Here is a 20234-nt window from a genome sequence, read left to right on the forward strand (position 1 = left end):
ATACTAATGGTGAAAGTAATTAAATTCATCTTGGTTAAAGATGTTAAAGATTTTCACTGTTAATATTAGGTATTAAGCAAAGGCTGCGATGATACGTCAAAACAAAAAAATGTCCTTATATGGAAATACTCAAAAAGTTATTCCCTGTACATCTCAGTTAAATATGGTTTGTTAGCTTTGTTTGATCTAACAAATAATTCATTCATATTCAAAAAAAATGTAAAACTATTACTGTTCAGTAGCTACACAATTGAAAACCGCTGACTTGGCCGAGTCAGTATCTGAAGTAGAAGAAGAATCATCGGGCAGTGACACAGCTCACTGTCAGCTTCTATGTGATAATGTTGATGCAAGGTAAATATAATACTGTAATATTACTATGTTTTCTATAATTTAAGACAATAATGACTCATGTAATGTTGCAAAAGTATTCGGCATTTGATTAGGCATTTTGAAAATATTATAAATGGTATATATATGATGATAACATTCTTCACCGCTGTACCTGTTTTGCATTAGTCTTACCTTACACTAAGTAAGAAAAGGACCAATATTTAGCCACTTCCGCACATGCAGTGGTAGTCGTGCAATGAAATGCACCGCCTACCAGCCCGCTGATGAATGCGCATGCGGCAAACAATGCGAATCACACAACCGCCACCACCAAATCACTCAACACGTGTTTCACCCCTCCACGGGGCATCTTCAGGAGTTATGTTAAACCGATTAGTGCCAAACACAGAGTGTGTGAGGACTGTGATTCGCATTGTTTGCCGCATGCGTATTCATCAGCGGGCTGGCGGGCGGTGCATTTCATTGCACGACTACCACTGCATGTGTGGAAGTGGCTAAATATTGGTCCTTTTCTTACTTAGGATGGACTTCCGCGAGGTAACTCTTGATTCCATTAAAAAATTACCTTACACTTTTGCCCGGTATGTAAAATCAAATATCGCGTATTATAAGAAGATTTACATAGTCAGTCAAAAACTTAGGAGATGTCAATATTATGTTGACATTCAGAAAAAAATTGAAAAATAATATGAAAATTGTATTTAGGTATAATTTTGGCATTGTATAATTTCATTTTGTTTCTTTTTTATTTAATTAGATTAATTTACTTTACAGTAGCTTTAACCTGTTCATGCAAAAGTTTCAAAAAATTGTATAAAAAGTGACCTCGTCGTCGGAAAATAAATTTCCTGAATTCAGAAAAATGATTTCTGTCACCCATGATATACATGTTTGTTTTGAATTTCATAACATTGTTTGAAAAAGGTATTTTATATCACTGCTATGTCGTCTATACTGCAAACTAACAATCAAGTATTAACAAAATATTAACTACAATAATTCTTAAGTGAAATAAGTTATTTGAAGGACTGGTTAGTGTCCACAATATATTTTCACCTTTCTTTTCTAAGTTTTAAATCTAACATTGAAATCATATTGTTAAATGAATCTAGTTATTTTTTTATTCAAGAGTTTTTAGTTGATTGAAATGTGTGGAACTTGGTTTGTTAATTTAATGGTTGGTATTATAAAGAATACTTCAAACATTTTTGAATTTAATTAAAAAAAAGCATCTGTTTAGTTACTGTGTGGAGCTTCTGGTAGCTCACCACCTATAATGTTAAAATAATGGACATTATAAAAATGCCTATTTGCAACGAGACATATTAAATTTGAATAAAGAAGTTTTCATTATTGTCATATATTTCAGAAGGTTAATGGAGCTGCGCTTGATGGAGAGTTACAAGAGGCGCGGTGAGGAGGAGGAGGGTAGCGCGTCCTCCGTCATCTCGCCGCACTCTCATCGCCACTTACCTGACCTGGACGAAGACGACTCTGCTTGTGAGGAAGAACTTGCAAGGCTGGCTGCGCAGGTATTCTTAATTTCCTATTAAGTTTATATATGTATAATAGACATCGGTGTTTGCTAGAGCAGTTTGGAGACCAGGAGAAGGTCGGGCATCGACCATTATCTTTATCTATGAAGTTCCGCTACCACGATATTTCTGGAACTGTAAGGCTTAGACTTGATATTTGGTAGGAATATTCGTTTTGTCAAGTAAGGGTCAGCTATGATCGGACTTTACGAAATTTTACCTGCAAGAAGGCTTAAGAGAGTGTTCATTATTTTACCGAAGCAGGCCATGGGTTAGTTGGTATATAAAACTGTATTAAGATATTATGAATAGTAAATTCAGTTTCTGTCAGAATGAAATATATATTTATTATAATACTGGGGACATATAGTTCTCAATGCAGTGGTAGTTTTTACTTATGTTAGATTTTGGGTTTTCTTATACATTTTAGGTTACAACTTTAGAAGCAATAATATTAACTTCAACTTACCATGCAGTTAGTTATTCTATTAATACTCCCTTTATGACAATTGTTTTAACCGCGATGAATGGGAAAAAAATTGTATATATACTTTTGTTTCTATTTATATATATTGTTTTATTGCTAATTTATATTTTTATGTATTTTTTTCAAAATTATGCCTTTACGGTTGCGAGCAGTGACGATCGGCTATGAAAATTTCCAAATAAATTAACTGAGTTTTTATTGAAAATCATCGCAGTAGTATGGGTGATGCTATACTGTAGTATGTAGCTTAGCAAGGGTTTCCATTGTTATTACTGTTGCCGATATCCTATTTGTAGTAATTTTAAATTAAGCCATCAATAAATCTTCTATCTTTCTGTCTCTTTCTTTTAGGCGCAGTGTTTAACGGAATATCGCGGCGCTAGGCCGCCTTCGCCTGCAGCTCCGTTGCCATTCAGCGTGGACGACGTGTGCCGACCGGGGAATACTCTCCTCTGGGATTTGCTGCAGGACGGGGCTATTGTGAGTCGTATGAACTCACTGTTTATCTCTTCGTTATTCATTTCATTTTTGAATATACATTCCATATTTGAAAATTAGAATATTTCATACAGTTGTAGTCAGCTTAAACAAGTTCATTTAATTTCAATCAAATAACACGTAACACGTCAAGTGTTTCGGCCAGTTAAAGTTGAATTTGATTATATGAATTGAAAGGCCATTACATTACGTGTACACTGATCTTGCTTTTATAAATGCAGCTTTAATTGTTTTTTTTTATATTTTAAATAAATAGCATTAATTGTATTTTTATGTTTCAGTTTAAAACGTACGATAATATAATTTCAGGAACAACTAGGCGAGGGCCTTGCACTCGAAGCAGAGAAAGCTCTGTGCGCTTTGCTATGTTTCAGCACAGACAAATTTATTCGTATCAAGTTCATTGAAGGTTGTCTTGATAATTTAGCCAATCATAGGTGAGATATTTTTTTACAATATGAAATTTAGTTTTATTTTATATGCAATATTATTAAATATTATATGTATAAATTGAAGCTTGTGTAAATATATTTCTATCTATCTATTGCAGATCTGTTGCTGTTTCGTTAAGATTGTTGCCGAAATTATTTTCGTCATTTCAACAGTTGCGGGGAATGGATATGCATCAGGTATGTGCTTTAAAAATTTAATTTTGATATTTTTGTTGAAATGATACCAACTGCAAGGAATAGTCCTCATATACATATAATCACATACCATAATCCCTCTCTTTTCAGACAGGCTGGCGATCGCATTGTGTTATTATGATACACAGAGGTTGTTACTGTCCTTCCTCTGGAAACTTGTATGTGAGCAGGGACAGTCCTATATAATTAATGCACAAAGTGAATTATATAAGATTGTATTCCAGGAATCGAACCCGCGACTTACGATCGCAAGTCAAAGTCCTCTACCGCTGAGCTACCGGTGCTGCAACAAATATATATAACATGACTTAATATTTCTAAATTGAAAACACAATGAATTCTTTTTGACAAAGCATTCGTCTTGTTCATATCGAATGTACATCTTAGTTGTCACTTTATTTGATTAAGTCAACAATTTAACAAAAAACAGCTTTAATAAACTTTTTGGTTCCTCAGGAAAGATAACAACCATCTATTTTATTTTACTGGTTATAAAATTTATATCACTGTAAGAGTAATATCGCAAGACAAAATAAATAGTTAAAACAACACTTTTCTTATCCCATAAAAAATCACACAGTGGAATAAAAACATGTCTGTAGGACTCAAACATTGACGTCAATCAAAAACAAAAAGGTAGATTTTATTGTAATCAACTAATATGTATTTTAAATAATAGATCATTATGAAAATACTAATTTATCGAGTAATTAAGTTTCGCTGTGTGTGGAATAGAAAACTATTTCTAGATAGTGGTTTCCACGGGGACAGACTAACGTAGCCCCTTCAACCTTATCGTGAACATGATTTTTACAAGGTCGCCGGCTGACGCTGGATGCAGACGATTTCTAACCAAAGCTATTGGAAATATGCATGGGGCATATTTAGTAAACCATAATAGTGAACGTCCTACCGTTGTAATGATGATGTTGATTTTTTCAGGTGGTGATGTGGGCTGAGCGAGAGCGTGGCATGATGCGGCTGTTCCTGGAGGACCTGCGCCACTACACGCAGCAGCCGCGCGCGCCCGGCGACGCCGCGCACTACGCGCACATTACGGAGCTCACCGTCCGGCTTCACTTCCTCACCGCCATTTTCTCGCCGGTCGGCTCGCCGCAACATTTCAAGTAATCTAAAAAAATAACATTTATTGATTGCCAAAAAAAAAAAAATATTTTACTAGTAATTTCTTTTTAACGTTTTATATGCTGTGCATTTTGCGTACAGCGCAGCACTAATCATTGCGTCGACCAAAAACGCGTATGCTTTGCGGTAGGCGTCTTAATTCCAAATTCCAAGCAGCAAATAATTATAGTTTCACTTTTTATTGTGTTTGAGTGCATATTTACTATATGTTCATAGTATATTTTTCTTTGCTTTTTCTTTATTCCATTACTGTTGTTGTGTAGAATAGTGTCAGCGTTCATAAGATACGTTACAGGGTGATCACAGCAAATCAGTATGGTGATATGGTTAAATGACCATGATAACATTATGCCCAGTGGTCATCTGCCATCCACGACCAAGAATATGTTCCGACCGTGATTAAATCTTTATTGTAAATCAAGGCGCTAGAAATAGGAAAAATTAAGAGTATAATATGTAATACCGAAATGAAGTACAGATCTTTGATGTTCAAACGTGAATTTTTTCAGACAATCTCTAATGGACTAAGGACTTAGTTACCAAGAACTAATAGAGCAGGCGGTCATAAATTGATAATAGACATTATTAAAATAATAAAAATATTAAAGAAATTTGGTTGGAAATTTGATGTACAAAAATATTATAAAATACATAGTATTAATAATATACATGCATATTTCTACATTTTTTTACCACGTTTCCTCGCTTGTCTTATTTTTGGGACAGAAATATATATTCCAATAATTTTTTCATTTACTATTTTTTTCATTCACTTTCACAATTTCTTTAATTTTTTCTTCTTTTACATTTATTTTATGCTTCATGTTTATTTCTGGTTTTTATAAATTTCTTAATTCAATTTTTTATTGTTTTAAAACGATTTTTTGTAAATATCTATATATCATGATAAATAAACTACATAACTTCTTAGCCATGTTGTCTTAGCAGAACACTTGAGTTGCTAGACGACCGTATTAACAGTCTGTTGTAAAATTTAAATGCTGTAAAATGTATACACACACAAAAATTGCTAAGCATTTCCATTATAATATTTATGTGAACTGAATTAGAATATTTTTAAAATTTACAGATTAACAGTAGAACAAGTGGAGGAGTTGTGGCAGTGTCTGGTTGTCCGCGGGAGCAGCGAGTGTGCAGATTGCCTCTACTCATGGTTGCTGTCTCATACAAAGTCACCAGACCAGCACGCACTCGGACTCGACGCTTTGCGTTTTTTGTATGTCGAAAAGATGCCTACATTGGATCCCGAGGTATGTATGGTTTATTATGCTGTTTTGACATGCCGTCCCTTAATTTGTCATTAGTAACCTCAGTACGCCGTTAACGCTTGCTGCAGCGGCGCTCATAACCTTTTACACTCAGCCTTAATTCTTATATAGGACGCTGTACAGGGGTTTTGATAGCGCTACGTTAACATATTAAAGAAGTGTCTACACTGCGGAAAAATCCTAAAACAATGCTATGAAACTTAGTTAAATATGACACACGAGATAGCCAATTGCCCCTTTCGTGTGTTAAAAAAATGCATTATTAACTCTGTCCTACAAATATAGTTGCAATGTACTATTTTCCACTGAGTGAGTCGAGCTGTCAAAAAGAAGCTTGTTGTGTTAATGATTTAATTAAAATAAAACCAGAGTTCGCTTAAAAATCACCAAGCATTATATGGTCCTCCATATATATAGCTCATTGAGTGTTTACATAATTTATTGTATCATTTTTTTTTAATTAGACTATAAGCATCATGGGGTTGAGCCTGTACCAGCAACTATGCAATCTGGCACGCATGGCGCTGGGCTCCGGAGATTCGCGTGATGCGGGACATCCGCACACACTGGCCATGGACCACCTATGGAAGATCGCGCTCAGGGCTAATAGCACAGGTAAATAACGTACTATGGTTGACATTATTACATCACAACCAAAACATACAAAGTTACATAAAATAAGACATGTTGGGCCTCGATTCAAAATAATAGTATCGCCCACTGGGTGAATCTGGTCATTGAATTATGCCCAATTTATACTACAAAACCGGGCGATAAATATTGCACATAAACCTTTGCAAAGACAATCGGCTAATTTCGGCTTCATAGAGCGTTATCTCTGTCGCACCAAATACAAACTATCGGTATCTATTAGGAACTTTTTTATGTACCGTTGTAATTTTCCTAAGTAATTAAATACATTATTAAATTAAATTAAATTAAATACATAATGTGGACATGTTTTTGTTTTAATTTTACAACAATTTAAAGCCAGCACTTGTAGAAAAAATGGTGTATTTTATACAAAGGATAAAAATAATTATCAAACTAAGCAAATGATACTTGTTTTAACAGCTCCTAATAGATCCAAAGGTCGTGCAATATTTATCACCGGGTACTGTACTATGACACATGTATTAATTTTAAGAGTTTATTTTAAAACGTGGTAGGTAGCTACCCACTAAGTGGGTACCCACTGTCGATATAGTTAAGGTCGCGTAAAGTCGCTGAATCGGGGCAGCGCACGACCGAACATCGTGACGTTTTTTAGGAGAAGCGAAAATGCCTTGCAGTGGGTGTCTATCGTTTGTTATGATGATTTTAATTGTTATGTAATAAAGGTTAATGATTGTAATTGTATGTAATAAAGGTTAATCTTTATATTTTTTACATTATTCTTTTTCTATACAAACAACATCAAAAAATACAGTTAGTTAAAAAGAAAAAAGTTAATTAAGATGTAATAGAAAAGTGATTGTTACTATTCTTGCTGTATTAATTATATATCGAATCAATAAATAAATTTATCACTTAGTTAAAATAAATTAAACATATAAAAGAGTAAATACCATACCAGTATACCTGTATAAAGTGATCACATTGAAATGTGTTACATTAATTCATAATTTCTATTGGAATGTGATAGCCCAACAAACCGACAATAAATAATTTTTATACATAGTCACACGAATTTTGAAAACGATTTGGACGCTTTATGTACTTATTATTTTTGAAATCATTAATTTTGGGGTAGGGTATGTTACACCTTAATTTACAATAAATAAGCTATTCATTCATCTTTTTTAAAACTTTTACCTCTAAATAACCTGTATAATTATTTCAGATGTTTCAATGGGAGCTATACAATATTTGAACAGTTATTACATGGGTCAACAATTGCAACAAGAAGATGACTTTGTATCAAAGTGCATGTTCCATCTTTCATCAGCGGCAGAGAGATTAATATCAAAGAGCCAAGACAATGATGAAGCTTCATTGGCTCAAACCGAAGAAGAAAAGAAAGACATAGAAAAGACAACAGACAAACAAAATATTTATGAGCATATGACTGAAGAGGCGGCATTACAATGTATACAGAGAGCTCTATTGTTGCTAAAAACTCATTTGGATACGTTTAAAAGACGGTAGTTATATCTATTTTTATCATATAATAATGTAATTTTTTAAAATTCTATTTAATTTATATTTATTTACTATATCTATTTATTGTACATCAATAAACTTAGAATGAAACTACTTGTAACCGTCCGAAAGAAAAAAAAGAAGTAAAAATGGCGGTCTTAGTGCAAAATGCGAATTCTCCCAGATAATCATCAATTAATAATCTCTTTCTTCATTCTCTTCACTCTGAAATAAGAGATGAAAAAGATACTCAGAGAAGAGACGTAGAGTTAAGAGGACTGATTTCAGGAGTGATGTAATGGTATAACTGAAGAATAACTTCATGATACGTTTATTATTGGTTTTGCAATCTTTTAATAACAATTTTTTTTAAAATTGGTATTTACTACTTTACTTATCACTAGCTTGGAATGCCAATCTGCTGAGAAAAGCCGTCAGAAACTGAATAGTTACTCTTAAATGAAATTTAACATTGTTTTATATATACATAGTCTTTGGAATCATGCAAATTATTAGTATATATAGTATGAAAAGATTTACCCCTATGTTACATAGAAATTTTATATAATTCAAATAAATTAACTTTTTGAAGACCAAATTTAGGCGGTACGAGTTTATTTTTATTTATTATTTTTATCTATAATAATGAACTTCCTAATGTTCATTTTTTGTATATTAAATAGTTTTCTTTAATAATTATTCTAATAAATCACTATGTCACAGATATGCATATCACTTACGTCGCTGGGCGTTGGCTGAGTCTGGTGCGTGGGAGGGCGCAGGGGGCGCGGGGAGCGTGCGTCTCACACTGCAGCCCGCGGGTGCTGGGCCTCGTGCCACGCTTGCACTGCATCACGCGGATCTGGTCGCACACCTACGAGCACATGTTCACGTCTGGTGGGAGAAACAGGTAATTCAATTCAAATTAAAAAATCTTTATTCAAATAGGTATTTACACACACTTATGAATCATCAATTATTTTAACATTATAAGTAGTAAGCTTTCACCAACTCGGAATGTTGGTCTGTTAAAAGCCGGTACTAACTTTTAACCTATAACGTAATGAGTAATATAAAATATATCAATATTAAAACCTATAAATAGTTAATTTAAAAACTTACATCAAGCTTCCACGCCATGATCGGGCTTGTGCTGCTCGAATCCAGTATTTATATTGTTACAAAATATCTAATAATAATAATAATACTATACTAGAAGAGTTGTCCGCCTTTACTCTAGGTGTTTTCTGCACCATAAATCCGCAAATGCCACTTGGGTAGCAGTAAAAGTCCGGACCCAAAAATTATATATATGAGACAATACATAAAAGCAAAAATGGAAACTGGACGACGGGCATCATGATCCTCACCTGAAACACAAACACTTGATCACATCACAATTTGAAGATTTATCAGATTTGTTAAAGTTTATCTTTACAACTGCTGAATTTTATTTTTAGTTTCTCAAAATCCTCCTAATTATTTGGTAATGTGTTAAACAAAAATAATTCAGTTATAATTTAAATAAAAGGAACAATTTTGGAATCTTCTAAATTTGAAAGATAAAGTTAAATAAGATTTAGAAGTATAATATTTGATTTACTCAACAAACAATATTTATAATGACAATTAACATTAATAGCTATTAGTTATATATAAACTTGCCAATTCATGCTTGTTTTGACAAACAATGTTTTATTTAAAAACTTTGTTTTCAATATAGATTCAAGGTGAAGATGGTGTAACAGCTCTCTCAACAGATGGCCCTTTACGGATGATAACTCAGGGACAAGAACTGACTATTGACTATGATGAACGAACTCTTTATGACATGGGGTTTAAAGATAATCAGGTAAATTTATTTTTAATTATTTAAATATGGCTATGTTAAAAATTAATAATGTAATGTTACTGTAACTTGATTTAAAACTGGATAAAAGTTGATTGATTTGTGAATATTGTTCCAAAAAAATATTTTTAATTAAAAAGATATATGTGATTACGAATACATTGAGAAAGTATATTTTAACCCAAAAAATCTTATTTCAAATGTATAACTTAGACATTAGTTCAATGCTATGGTGTCTCTAGCAAAATATCTTTTAGCCTAAACTATTTAAGCCGCCTAGGTTAACTAACGTCTTCCGAAACTATATGAAGTGTTTTGTGGTAAATAATATTTGTTACCGTCGAGAAGCTATTAACAATCTATCATATTTACAGTTGGTGTTCGTATCGGTGGGCGTGGGAGGTCGCGGAACTTGGGCTGAGTGGCCCTCCGCGCAGCCCGCGCCGGCACGTGCGCGCCTCCCGACTTTACTTCTGCTGGACCCGACCTACTTTCATCAACTTTTCACTCTCATGCAAGCACTTGGGCAAATGAAAGAACCTGGCACTAATGGGGTATGTTGGCTAAGATTCGCTATTTTTTTACTTTTATATTTGGCGAGCGTGTGGACTGTATAAACGGGTACAATAAAGTATATAAATATATAAATAAATGATGGTGATAATTTAATTATAATTTTACAAAACTTAGTTACGGTAAAATAATACATAACAATAGACTGACAGAACAAACAAACAACCAAAAATGTATCGCGACACAAACGTCAATATAAAAAGTATAAAAACCAAATTAAAATACAAAGAGGTTTTAAATGTTCCAGCCAGTCGCTAAAATTATTTTCCTATGGTATTGTGTAAATCGCAAGAAGTGTGCTACGTCTCGGATATTGAATCCGAGTGGTTAGTCGCAGATTTAAACTATTCTGCTTATAATGCAAAACTCGAGAATTTCTTAACCAATTTGGCAATTATTTTTTTTCAAATTTTCGTTTGAACCTAAGGAAGTCGAACCTGTCGTTAAATGTCAAAATCAAAATAGGTGGTGTTAGGATGTAAATGAATAAAAAAAATTGTTTACTGTAAATCACCAGAATGAAATTGTAATCCCTGAAGTGAACAAGATGGAAAAAAGATTTTATTATGTATGTAGCATGCCAATAACAATTGTCAGTGCGAAGTTTCTTGGGGCAACTAGTAAATCACATGTATTATATATTAACCATGTATTGAAATTAACATTAAAACTGTTTCAAATTACAGGAACTTGTGGCTCACACAAAAGCGCAATTATTATCGAGACGTGTATGGGACATTCTTCAAGCGGTGCCTTTAAATCCGACTCTTCTAGAAGCATTCCAGAACCCAATAGAGAGCAAACTACCCGAGCTCCTTGATCCAACAAGTCCACAGAAGCTCATGTATTCCCTTCATATAATCGATAAACTGAGTTCAAACACCAACAGCCCTACTGTAAAAGATTCGCTAGTAAGCGTTGAAAAAACTGAAGAAGAAAAGGTTGCTGCGGAAAACTGGAACGATGTTTTCATTAAGAAGGGAGGACTTCGAATATTGTATGATATAATGATGTCTGGTAAGTAATATAGCATTATATATAAGAGATTTTAACATTTATACTGATTTATCACAATGTCCGTGGAACCACAGAACTAAGTAACTTGTAATTTGATAGAAATATTCCTATCGTCAAGTTGAGGTTGCTAAGAATGTATTTTATGAAATTATACCCAAACCCAAACCAAGTGCGGTTCAGAGACATTCATTAATTTTGTGTATATATGAATATTTCGTATTAAGATTAGCGTTAGTATTTGAAATATATTAATCAATAAAACTGAGTAATTGCTATTACATGTTTGATGTTGTCAAATCTTTTAGATCTTCTCATTATTCGTAATTTGGTTGGTGTAACTCTTCCTAAATCTTCTACTATCTAGTTCGGAGTTTACTTCTGTGATGTTACATGTTCATCATTCTGTGATCATTTTTTTATACTGTATATTTGAAATGGATGGCATGATGTTAATTAACATGGAGAATTGTTTGTTAAGTTAATACACATTTTAACTGCACAAACTAAACTTGTAAACATTATCCTCTTCATAAATTTCTGATAAGACCAGTTGGAAGCGGTCTGTTTTCGACTTCTACCGACGACTTAAGCAAGTCCGTTTGTCTGTAAAAATACAAGTAAAAATGTGTTAATTTAATTTTAATAAAATGAATCTTATTTTGTTTATTTTCAGGAGTACTACAACGTAACGACGACAGTGAATGGAGGCAGGACTGTCTTGCGTTATTGCTTCAGTTACTGTGCCGTATAGGAACATTGCCCATTTCAGATCCCGCTCAGACTCCGAAATTACATCCCGTAAGTATTTTAATACCAAAAATATATTGTTGTTTCCCAAACATTTTATTTTTAAATCACTAAATCCTGTCAAGTCTTGTTATAAACGCATTTATTAAATAATTTAATTAATTAGGAAACTAAATGACTCCTTGCTTGAATAAAAAAAATGACAACACGAAGCAAATATTTATATAACAAACAAAAGGTTAAAAAGGCATAATGTGGAAGGATCAGACTACGAGCTATTTAAATTTTAATTTTAAAATTATGAAATGATATGTCAATTATACATCAAAATTTATCAACTAATTATGTGTTTTTAGGCTTTGTTATCGCTGATGAGTGTAGAAGAAACAACTGAAAGATTGATATCAATATTGTGCGAAGCAGCCACGGTAAAAGAACCGACTACATATAAAACAGGATTCTGGGGGAGGGCTCAGGTTTGTTTATATCTATGTACTACCTTTGATAGTTGTTAATTTTGAAGAAAAGGAAAGGTTCATTGATTTTTACCTTTACTAATTACATTCGTTAAATTTTTACAATTAATAATGTATATGTCATAATAGTCATTGTTTAACACTATACACAAAAATAGGTAGATTGATAAATCGTATAAAAAATCATTAAAAAAAAGGTATTAAGTGCGGTAGGTAGGTTTTTGTGCCATGTATCAATATATTAATACTTAGTTTTATTGATATAAAGTTACTTGAAAGTATATAATACAATCTATTTACATAAACATAAATGTTACTTAAATATGAATCTTACATCATAACATTGATGTTTAACCTATTCATTGTGACTATAAAAAATACCAGTAGAGTTTAATTATAAATTTGCAGGATTAAAAGGTTTTCTCTTACTTCGGGCCTTATTGGCAATTCGCTCGCCTCACAGTCGGTTTCTCAATGAGCCATACAGAACACAGCTCGTGGAGAAATGCCGAGTATAGCCAAAGTGCTATGGTTTGAATCAGGAATAAAAGTCTTTGTAGAAGAACTTAAGTAACAAATATGCCTTAAATGGTTGGCATGTTGAAGTGGCAGGTCACATAGTCAGCAGAACCGATGACTGCTGGGGAAGTCACAGACCGGTAAGCGCCACGTAGAATGCCACAAGTAGGTAGGACACGGAACCTTGACAACATTGAACCAGTCTTATTAAAAACTATGGGTGAGCCCTGTGTCTGACAGTGGACGTCCTATGGCTGAAATGATGATGAGAGGAATTTGGGTTAACAAATTTAATGAGGTATGCCTTATAGGTGGTCCAGCACGCTATGCGCATGTGCGTGTGGTGGGCACGCGGTGGAGGGGACGCTGTTGCGCTCGCCTGGTCACTGCGACGCGCCGCGCCACGCCTCCTTCTAGACGACGCAGAGCCAGCTGTGAGTTTTGTTTGTATTCTTAATCCACCAGGAGTTCAAAATAGAGTAATGCTTAGGTTATCTTACACTATAATTTTAAAACATTTTCGCCTACCTATGTGAAACAAAGACGGTAAGAAACTTCTTCTCCAGGATACAGTAAATTATTGTGGGTAATCAGAGTTCATCCAGCTTTATTGTGGACGGATCAGAAGAAGACCCTCACGGATTGTCCCCTGAATCTATGTGTTAGAAATGCCTCATGGAGATGAAAATGGAGACTTGCGAAGGGCCATGCAAAAACTCCCATAATCACGATCGCTTTACCAGAAGCCTGTAAATAAGTAGTCGATAGGTCATTTACAAGAGCAATGGTCAGTGGTACCAATATCTGTTACAATAATAGCACGTGAGCGTGAAATCAATTCCAACTATAGGAAAACATATTTAAGTTACTAATCAACGAGGTGTGTTCATCAGCTTAAGTCCTAAAATAATATATCAAAACCGTTCGGTTTATAGACATTCTGGTTTTAACATATTAGTGGTAAAAGGGCGTCTATCATCAATGTTTGTTTTAATAATTAACCAAATACACATAAGGAAACTACAGCTTAGTTCGCTATATTAAATATTCCGGAAGGGGATATCGCCGAACTCTTCGATTGATTGGGCGGATTAGTCTTGGAGTGACTAGGTGAAAAGCCCATTAGAGGGACCTTGGCTTTTGCAGTTACTTACTTCGAGATGTGCATAGAGGAGCCATAACAGTAATTAAAGAATATTACAATAGATGGCGCTGTAAATAGTATATAGATTATAATTTTTATTACATGAAGTTGTAATATTTGCTGTATTTAGGTTCGTCGAGAGGCGGGCAGTGCGTTGTACAGGCTTTGCGCCGGCGGCGAGGTGGCAGTGCTGGCGCCGCTGCTGCAACTCTTGCTGGAGCATCTGCCGCGCGCTGCAGACATGCGTCCGCACCATACTCACCACACACACCACCACCATGAGGTATTTCATTGCCTTTGTTTTCTATATTATATTAACAATTTGACAGTCGTAATGGGACTTTTTAGTCCTTTAAATTAAAACCTTGCTGTAAATAATATAGGTGAAGGAACGGTTTTTTCACCTTTTATATGAAAATTCGAGTTATATTTGTCCAAAGTGTTTATTAATCGCATTATATCCATAAAGGTCACAATTTGTTTTCGCAGTTTACGTAGCAATTTTACCTTTTTGAAGTAAAATTTTGAAATGTGTTGTTTCTTCATTACCTTCTCATTTTGTCTGAAAGTCAGTCGGTTACTAATAGGAAAGGGAAAGAGATCTAATTACAAATTTATACATAATACTGGCGAAAAGATTTTTTCTCGACCTAATTATATTAGTGTAATTATGTCTTTATTTTTTTATTGAAATCATAATCAATCATATTTAAATAACAGGTTGTACATCATCACGCAGAAGAAGGTAAAGAGCCTTACGGACCCGCCTGTCGCGATTACTTTTGGCTCGTTTGTAGACTTATTGACGGACTACCCGAGGACTTTTTTAAAGGTAAATATATCAGTTCATTTATATTACTTTTCATACGTGTACAATTATAAAGCATATTAATGTATAGATGGCGCCACTGCTGAAGACAGCGGTGCACCGGATCTGAATGAACTCTGCGAACAAATTCGCTCATCTCTCGAGAAACGAGAAATAATAGAGAAGCGAATGGAACCTTGTACTCCTGACGATGGACTATATGGCCAGCTGAGTTTATTAACACACCTACTAAAGCATCCTCTGAGGTTTAAGATGTCGGAACAAGGCACAAGGACATTAGAAATGGTAACAATTAATAAACATATTAATTAGAACTTGAAAAGTTAGTTATTTTTGTTCATTAAATTTTACATTAATACACAATAAAAACCCACAGGTATTTGCGTTTCTGTTCGACGTACCAAACCCAGAGCAGCGCAACCTTCCTAAATGCAAATCACAGAAGTCCCGAGCGGCCGCATACGATTTGCTCGTGGAACTTGTGCGCGGTGCGCCCGACAATTATATGGTGCTGCACGATAAACTCATGGATCACCATAAACCAGGTGGATGACACTTCTTTGTATTCATCTATAAATTAGTAGTTTTTACGCATGTCAAAATGGACTTTCAAATCTGTTTGATTTTTTAATACTATCATACAAACAATTTTTTTAACAATGTTTAGTATATAATAGTGAAGTTAATAAAGGAATTAATTAATACCTTAAAAACATTTACATCCATATCTTCAAATGTTTTAATAATATACCGTAATATATATTGCAACTTATTTATCTGTGTAAAATGTATGCAAACTGTTTTCTCCCTCCACCGTTTCCATGTTTTTAAACTTGTTTAAACTTGATCTTAATGTATCGTCGTATTTCGAAATAGACACTCACAGAAGAGAAAAGGTTTCAAATCTCTGTCTAGATTTAAGGACAGTTGGATATTGTTACAGATTGTCACAATTAACCCTGTGGACTTAACAAGCAAGCACCCAGTAATCTTATGATTTATTTTTCTACCAGGGCCTCAGTCTGGCTACCCGTGGGATTATTGGCCAGCAGAAGAGTCCAGGTCCGAATGTGGTTATGTGGGGCTGACGAATCTCGGCGCGACGTGCTACATGGCGTCGTGTATGCAGCACTTGTATATGATGCCGCAAGCGCGGGCAGCTGTCCTGCTCGCCGACCCGGCGCAGAGCCGCCACGCAGCGACGCTGCACGAAATGCAAAGAATGTTCGCGTACCTTATGGTAAGCTGTTAAAATTACTTCCTTCCAGATAGTCAGTTTTTTTTGTATTTTATTCTCACACGTAATCTGTGTGCCTCAAGTAAAGCTGTTTATAATGAATAATTAATCATTATCAATTTAGCCATAGAGTATGTCCAGTGCTGGACATAGTCTTCCGGTGATACGAATCTTAAAAATAAATATGACAAATATTCAAAAGAAATTTTGTTAACCTCATTGAAACAATAAGTCAGTGTTCTCGATGAAATATGATTAGAAAGAGTGCATTTAAACCTATTTATATTTAATTCACGATTAATGATACAATACCTTATACATAACAAGTAGCTGATAAAATATTTTTGTATTACACTATTATTACTTATATATTACTTTACACTAGTCATTAGAGTTACATAAATCTATTTTGTTGCATATAATTGCTTCGTGTTTTGTAAATTTTATTATACTACAGGTTTAGTCTCATTATAAATACATTATCATAGTTATGTTTGTATCTAGAAGAAATGTACCCTATTCTTAATTTAACTTATTATAGGTGATGCTAAAATAGAGAAATAAGCAAATGTAACTACAGTATTCAACTTGAATAATACATATAGAATTTATTACTTAATAATTTTCTATTTGGTATCATTGACATCAAATTAATATGAATTCAGTATAAATTGAGCATTGAAATTTCTTTTAAGGAAAGTGAAAGAAAAGCCTATAACCCTCGTAGCTTCTGCAAAGTATATCAAATGGACCACCAGCCGCTGAACACAGGCGAACAGAAGGACATGGCGGAGTTCTTCATCGACCTTGTTTCTAAACTTGAGGAAATGACGCCGGAGCTAAAGAAATTAGTCAAAACTTTATTCTGTGGCGTGCTAAGCAACAACGTTGTTTCATTGGTACTGTATAATTGTTTTATATATTATGTTCATATGTGTTTATATTTATATATGTATATATATCCTCGGCAATTTTTGACTATATATATAAATTTGTCAGTGTTTGTGGGCTGAGGGTATATATATTTACATACATACATTAAAAGTAGTAATTGTAATTGTAGTAGTAAGTGTTAAGATTATTTTATTTATATATTTTCTGGCAAAATAAGAAAAGAATTTACAAAAAAAATTTTATGTGTAATATATATTCTATGACTGCAAGACTAACAATAATGTGATTACATTTTCTTTTTAATGCCACATAAACAAAACATGTTGTGGATCCACATAGGTCCATGATATTTTTGGTTTGTTTTCATTCAGACACAGTGTTGATTTTCTCTTTGGGTTGTGTATGGAAAATGAAATGTCTTGATTTTTACCATTTTTCTGACTGTTCTTGAATATGAACGTTTTTTATACCTTAACGAAAATAAGAAAATTAAATTAAATAGGTAAAACCATATTATTTTAATGGATTTTGTTAACATTATGTTATTTTTTAAAGTAAAATATAGTTATTACGTGTAGTATACATCTGAATATTTATTAAATCCTAATTTCTGTGACCATAGGACTGTCCACATGTATCGCGAACACTAGAAGAGTTTTACACCGTCCGTTGCCAAGTTGCGGATATGCGCAATTTGCACCAGAGCCTTGATGAAGTCACCGTCAAAGATACGCTCGAGGGAGACAATTGCTACACCTGCTCGCAATGCGCCTCTAAAGTTCGGGCTGAAAAGAGGTAATTATTTCTTTTTTTGTAAAAATGGTACATAGGCCGCTCGGACTAATTAATTGAAGATATTTTAATTAATATTTTATTAATTATGTAGCAAGTAATTTTAGTAATATCTATATTTAATATTGATTAAATTATACTAAAATGATTATTAAATTGTTTAAAATTTTATGAATACACAATTGACGTATCTCATATCTATGTCGTCATATGACGTGTAATAACGTTTCAAGTCGAGGCTCTCTAGGAAGCCTTTCTGTTTAATTATCTGTAAAAAAGAGTAAGGCTAAGCGCTATCTTTGCCCTTTCTCCCTAAACCCACGAAAACTATAAATGCTATTTGGTCAGTAGTAAATATCAAGTGATGAAATAAAAGAAAACTGTCTCATAATAATAATAATTCATGTTCGAACCATTACATTATACGGACTTCTTACCTTTCCTGATGAAAAGCACATACCCTTGAAGTTTTTTTTTTTTTAAAAAAAAATCCAAAATCGGGATTATCAGAAAAACAACAATTTTGACGATTGCTTACGTCACTCTTTTTGAAAAACATTTATGAAGCTACTATTCCTTCCTTTTTAATGTAGAATTTTATGAAATTTTCTTAAATAATGTTAATATATATTTTCGAGTAATAACTTTTTAATAAAAATACGATATTAAATTTTTTCTCTTTGAATAATTTAAATTAATACCACCTAATATTGATTGATTTCTAATTTGTAAATATTCATAAACAAAAACTTTCTTATAGAGCATGTTTCAAGAAATTGCCACGGATCCTGTGTTTCAACACTATGCGGTACACCTTCAACATGCTAACAATGCTGAAGGAGAAGGTCAACACACACTTCTCGTTTCCAATGCGGTTAGACATGTCCGGATATGTTGAAAAACATCTTATGCCTGCTCAATATCAAGGTAATTAAAATTTAAATAAAATATTGTTATTATACTTTAGACCCTTTGTGCCCAAAGTGGTCCTGGTGGAACCCAGGGGTGTAAAGGAAACTTTAAAGGGTTTATATTGACAAGACCCAAAAATGGAGTCCACAATTGTTAAGCGGGGATTTGAAACTGCTTTTGGAAATGAAGAATTAAAATGTTGGCTTGACTTCACTTATCCATGTAAATAGATATTAACTCAGCGACTGTTTCTTATAAAAACTCGCATATTCCATATTCTATAAAACGTATTGAGACTTGCGAAGCGCGGCCGTCGTAAGTAACGCTTATTCAGATGTGCCAAGGGAACGAAATACAACTTGTAAAATTAGGTTGAAACACTGATTTCTATGGTTAGTTCTAATCTTCACATTTTTGGTCGAGTTTTTCTAGGAAATAGAACCCGCGACCTCCGATCGCAAGGTTCAGTCCTTTACCGCTGTGCTACCATTGTTCATTATTTGCCTAATGGTGGTATTGAAATTTATCCTAGAGCTTTTATATTTTTTTATTACAAAATATCTTTAATTAAGCTCTAAAGATGATCAAAAGTTAGATGTTTCTGTATTTATTTTTAAATATAATAATTCAATTACAGAAGAGAAACGAAAATCAGAGGAACTTAAAAAGGACTGTGAAGGTAGTCCTACTATGGAGAGTGAAGATAATTCGGAATTCGAAGAACATTATGAGTAAGTACAATTATATGATTGATTTTACATATCCAAATTTGTTATTAAGAACCCAAAAAAATAATACAAAAATTTCAACAATTAACATTATATACGTACTGCATATAATATTAATTGTTGAAATTATTTCGGCATGTGGGGATTATCTTTCGTATTTAATGATAATATTTTATAAACAATTGAATTTAATTACTAAAAATACATGTGAGTTTTTGTATTCGATTGTTTGAAAAATATACAGTAGGTAGATAATATAAAGATTTATACATCCAAAAAAAATTCAATCTGCCAAACCAACTGCACGATACTGTAGCAGTTCCATTTGTAGACACACACATAGTTAATTCAATAAAGTATAACGAATCGAGAGTCCTACCACCTAGACATACAGACACCTAAATTTACGTAAATAATTA

At 33.4% G+C, this 20234-nt stretch overlaps 1 protein-coding gene across 1 annotated transcript in view; it reads left to right on the plus strand.

Moving 5' to 3' along the window:
* puf (ubiquitinyl hydrolase 1 puf) overlaps positions 1 to 20234 on the plus strand; it is a 44945-nt gene that overhangs the window by 5040 nt on the left and 19671 nt on the right. The window contains exons 10-34 of the mRNA XM_068763213.1: positions 240 to 354; positions 1724 to 1886; positions 2728 to 2856; positions 3184 to 3311; positions 3425 to 3503; positions 4464 to 4648; positions 5758 to 5938; positions 6421 to 6571; positions 7800 to 8100; positions 8822 to 9008; positions 9822 to 9950; positions 10322 to 10501; positions 11207 to 11537; positions 12211 to 12335; positions 12641 to 12760; positions 13591 to 13713; positions 14554 to 14706; positions 15144 to 15255; positions 15323 to 15537; positions 15629 to 15797; positions 16266 to 16492; positions 17185 to 17388; positions 18006 to 18178; positions 18936 to 19102; positions 19725 to 19818. Coding sequence (XP_068619314.1) covers positions 240 to 354; positions 1724 to 1886; positions 2728 to 2856; positions 3184 to 3311; positions 3425 to 3503; positions 4464 to 4648; positions 5758 to 5938; positions 6421 to 6571; positions 7800 to 8100; positions 8822 to 9008; positions 9822 to 9950; positions 10322 to 10501; positions 11207 to 11537; positions 12211 to 12335; positions 12641 to 12760; positions 13591 to 13713; positions 14554 to 14706; positions 15144 to 15255; positions 15323 to 15537; positions 15629 to 15797; positions 16266 to 16492; positions 17185 to 17388; positions 18006 to 18178; positions 18936 to 19102; positions 19725 to 19818 — 4141 coding nt within the window. The remainder of the gene's footprint in view (positions 1 to 239; positions 355 to 1723; positions 1887 to 2727; positions 2857 to 3183; positions 3312 to 3424; positions 3504 to 4463; positions 4649 to 5757; positions 5939 to 6420; positions 6572 to 7799; positions 8101 to 8821; positions 9009 to 9821; positions 9951 to 10321; positions 10502 to 11206; positions 11538 to 12210; positions 12336 to 12640; positions 12761 to 13590; positions 13714 to 14553; positions 14707 to 15143; positions 15256 to 15322; positions 15538 to 15628; positions 15798 to 16265; positions 16493 to 17184; positions 17389 to 18005; positions 18179 to 18935; positions 19103 to 19724; positions 19819 to 20234) is intronic.

Source organism: Battus philenor, unplaced genomic scaffold (genome assembly GCF_028537555.1).
Source record: "Battus philenor isolate CCGP_79_NKW_IND1 unplaced genomic scaffold, ilBatPhil1.0.hap1 SCAF_17, whole genome shotgun sequence".
NCBI lineage: Eukaryota > Metazoa > Arthropoda > Insecta > Lepidoptera > Papilionidae > Battus > Battus philenor.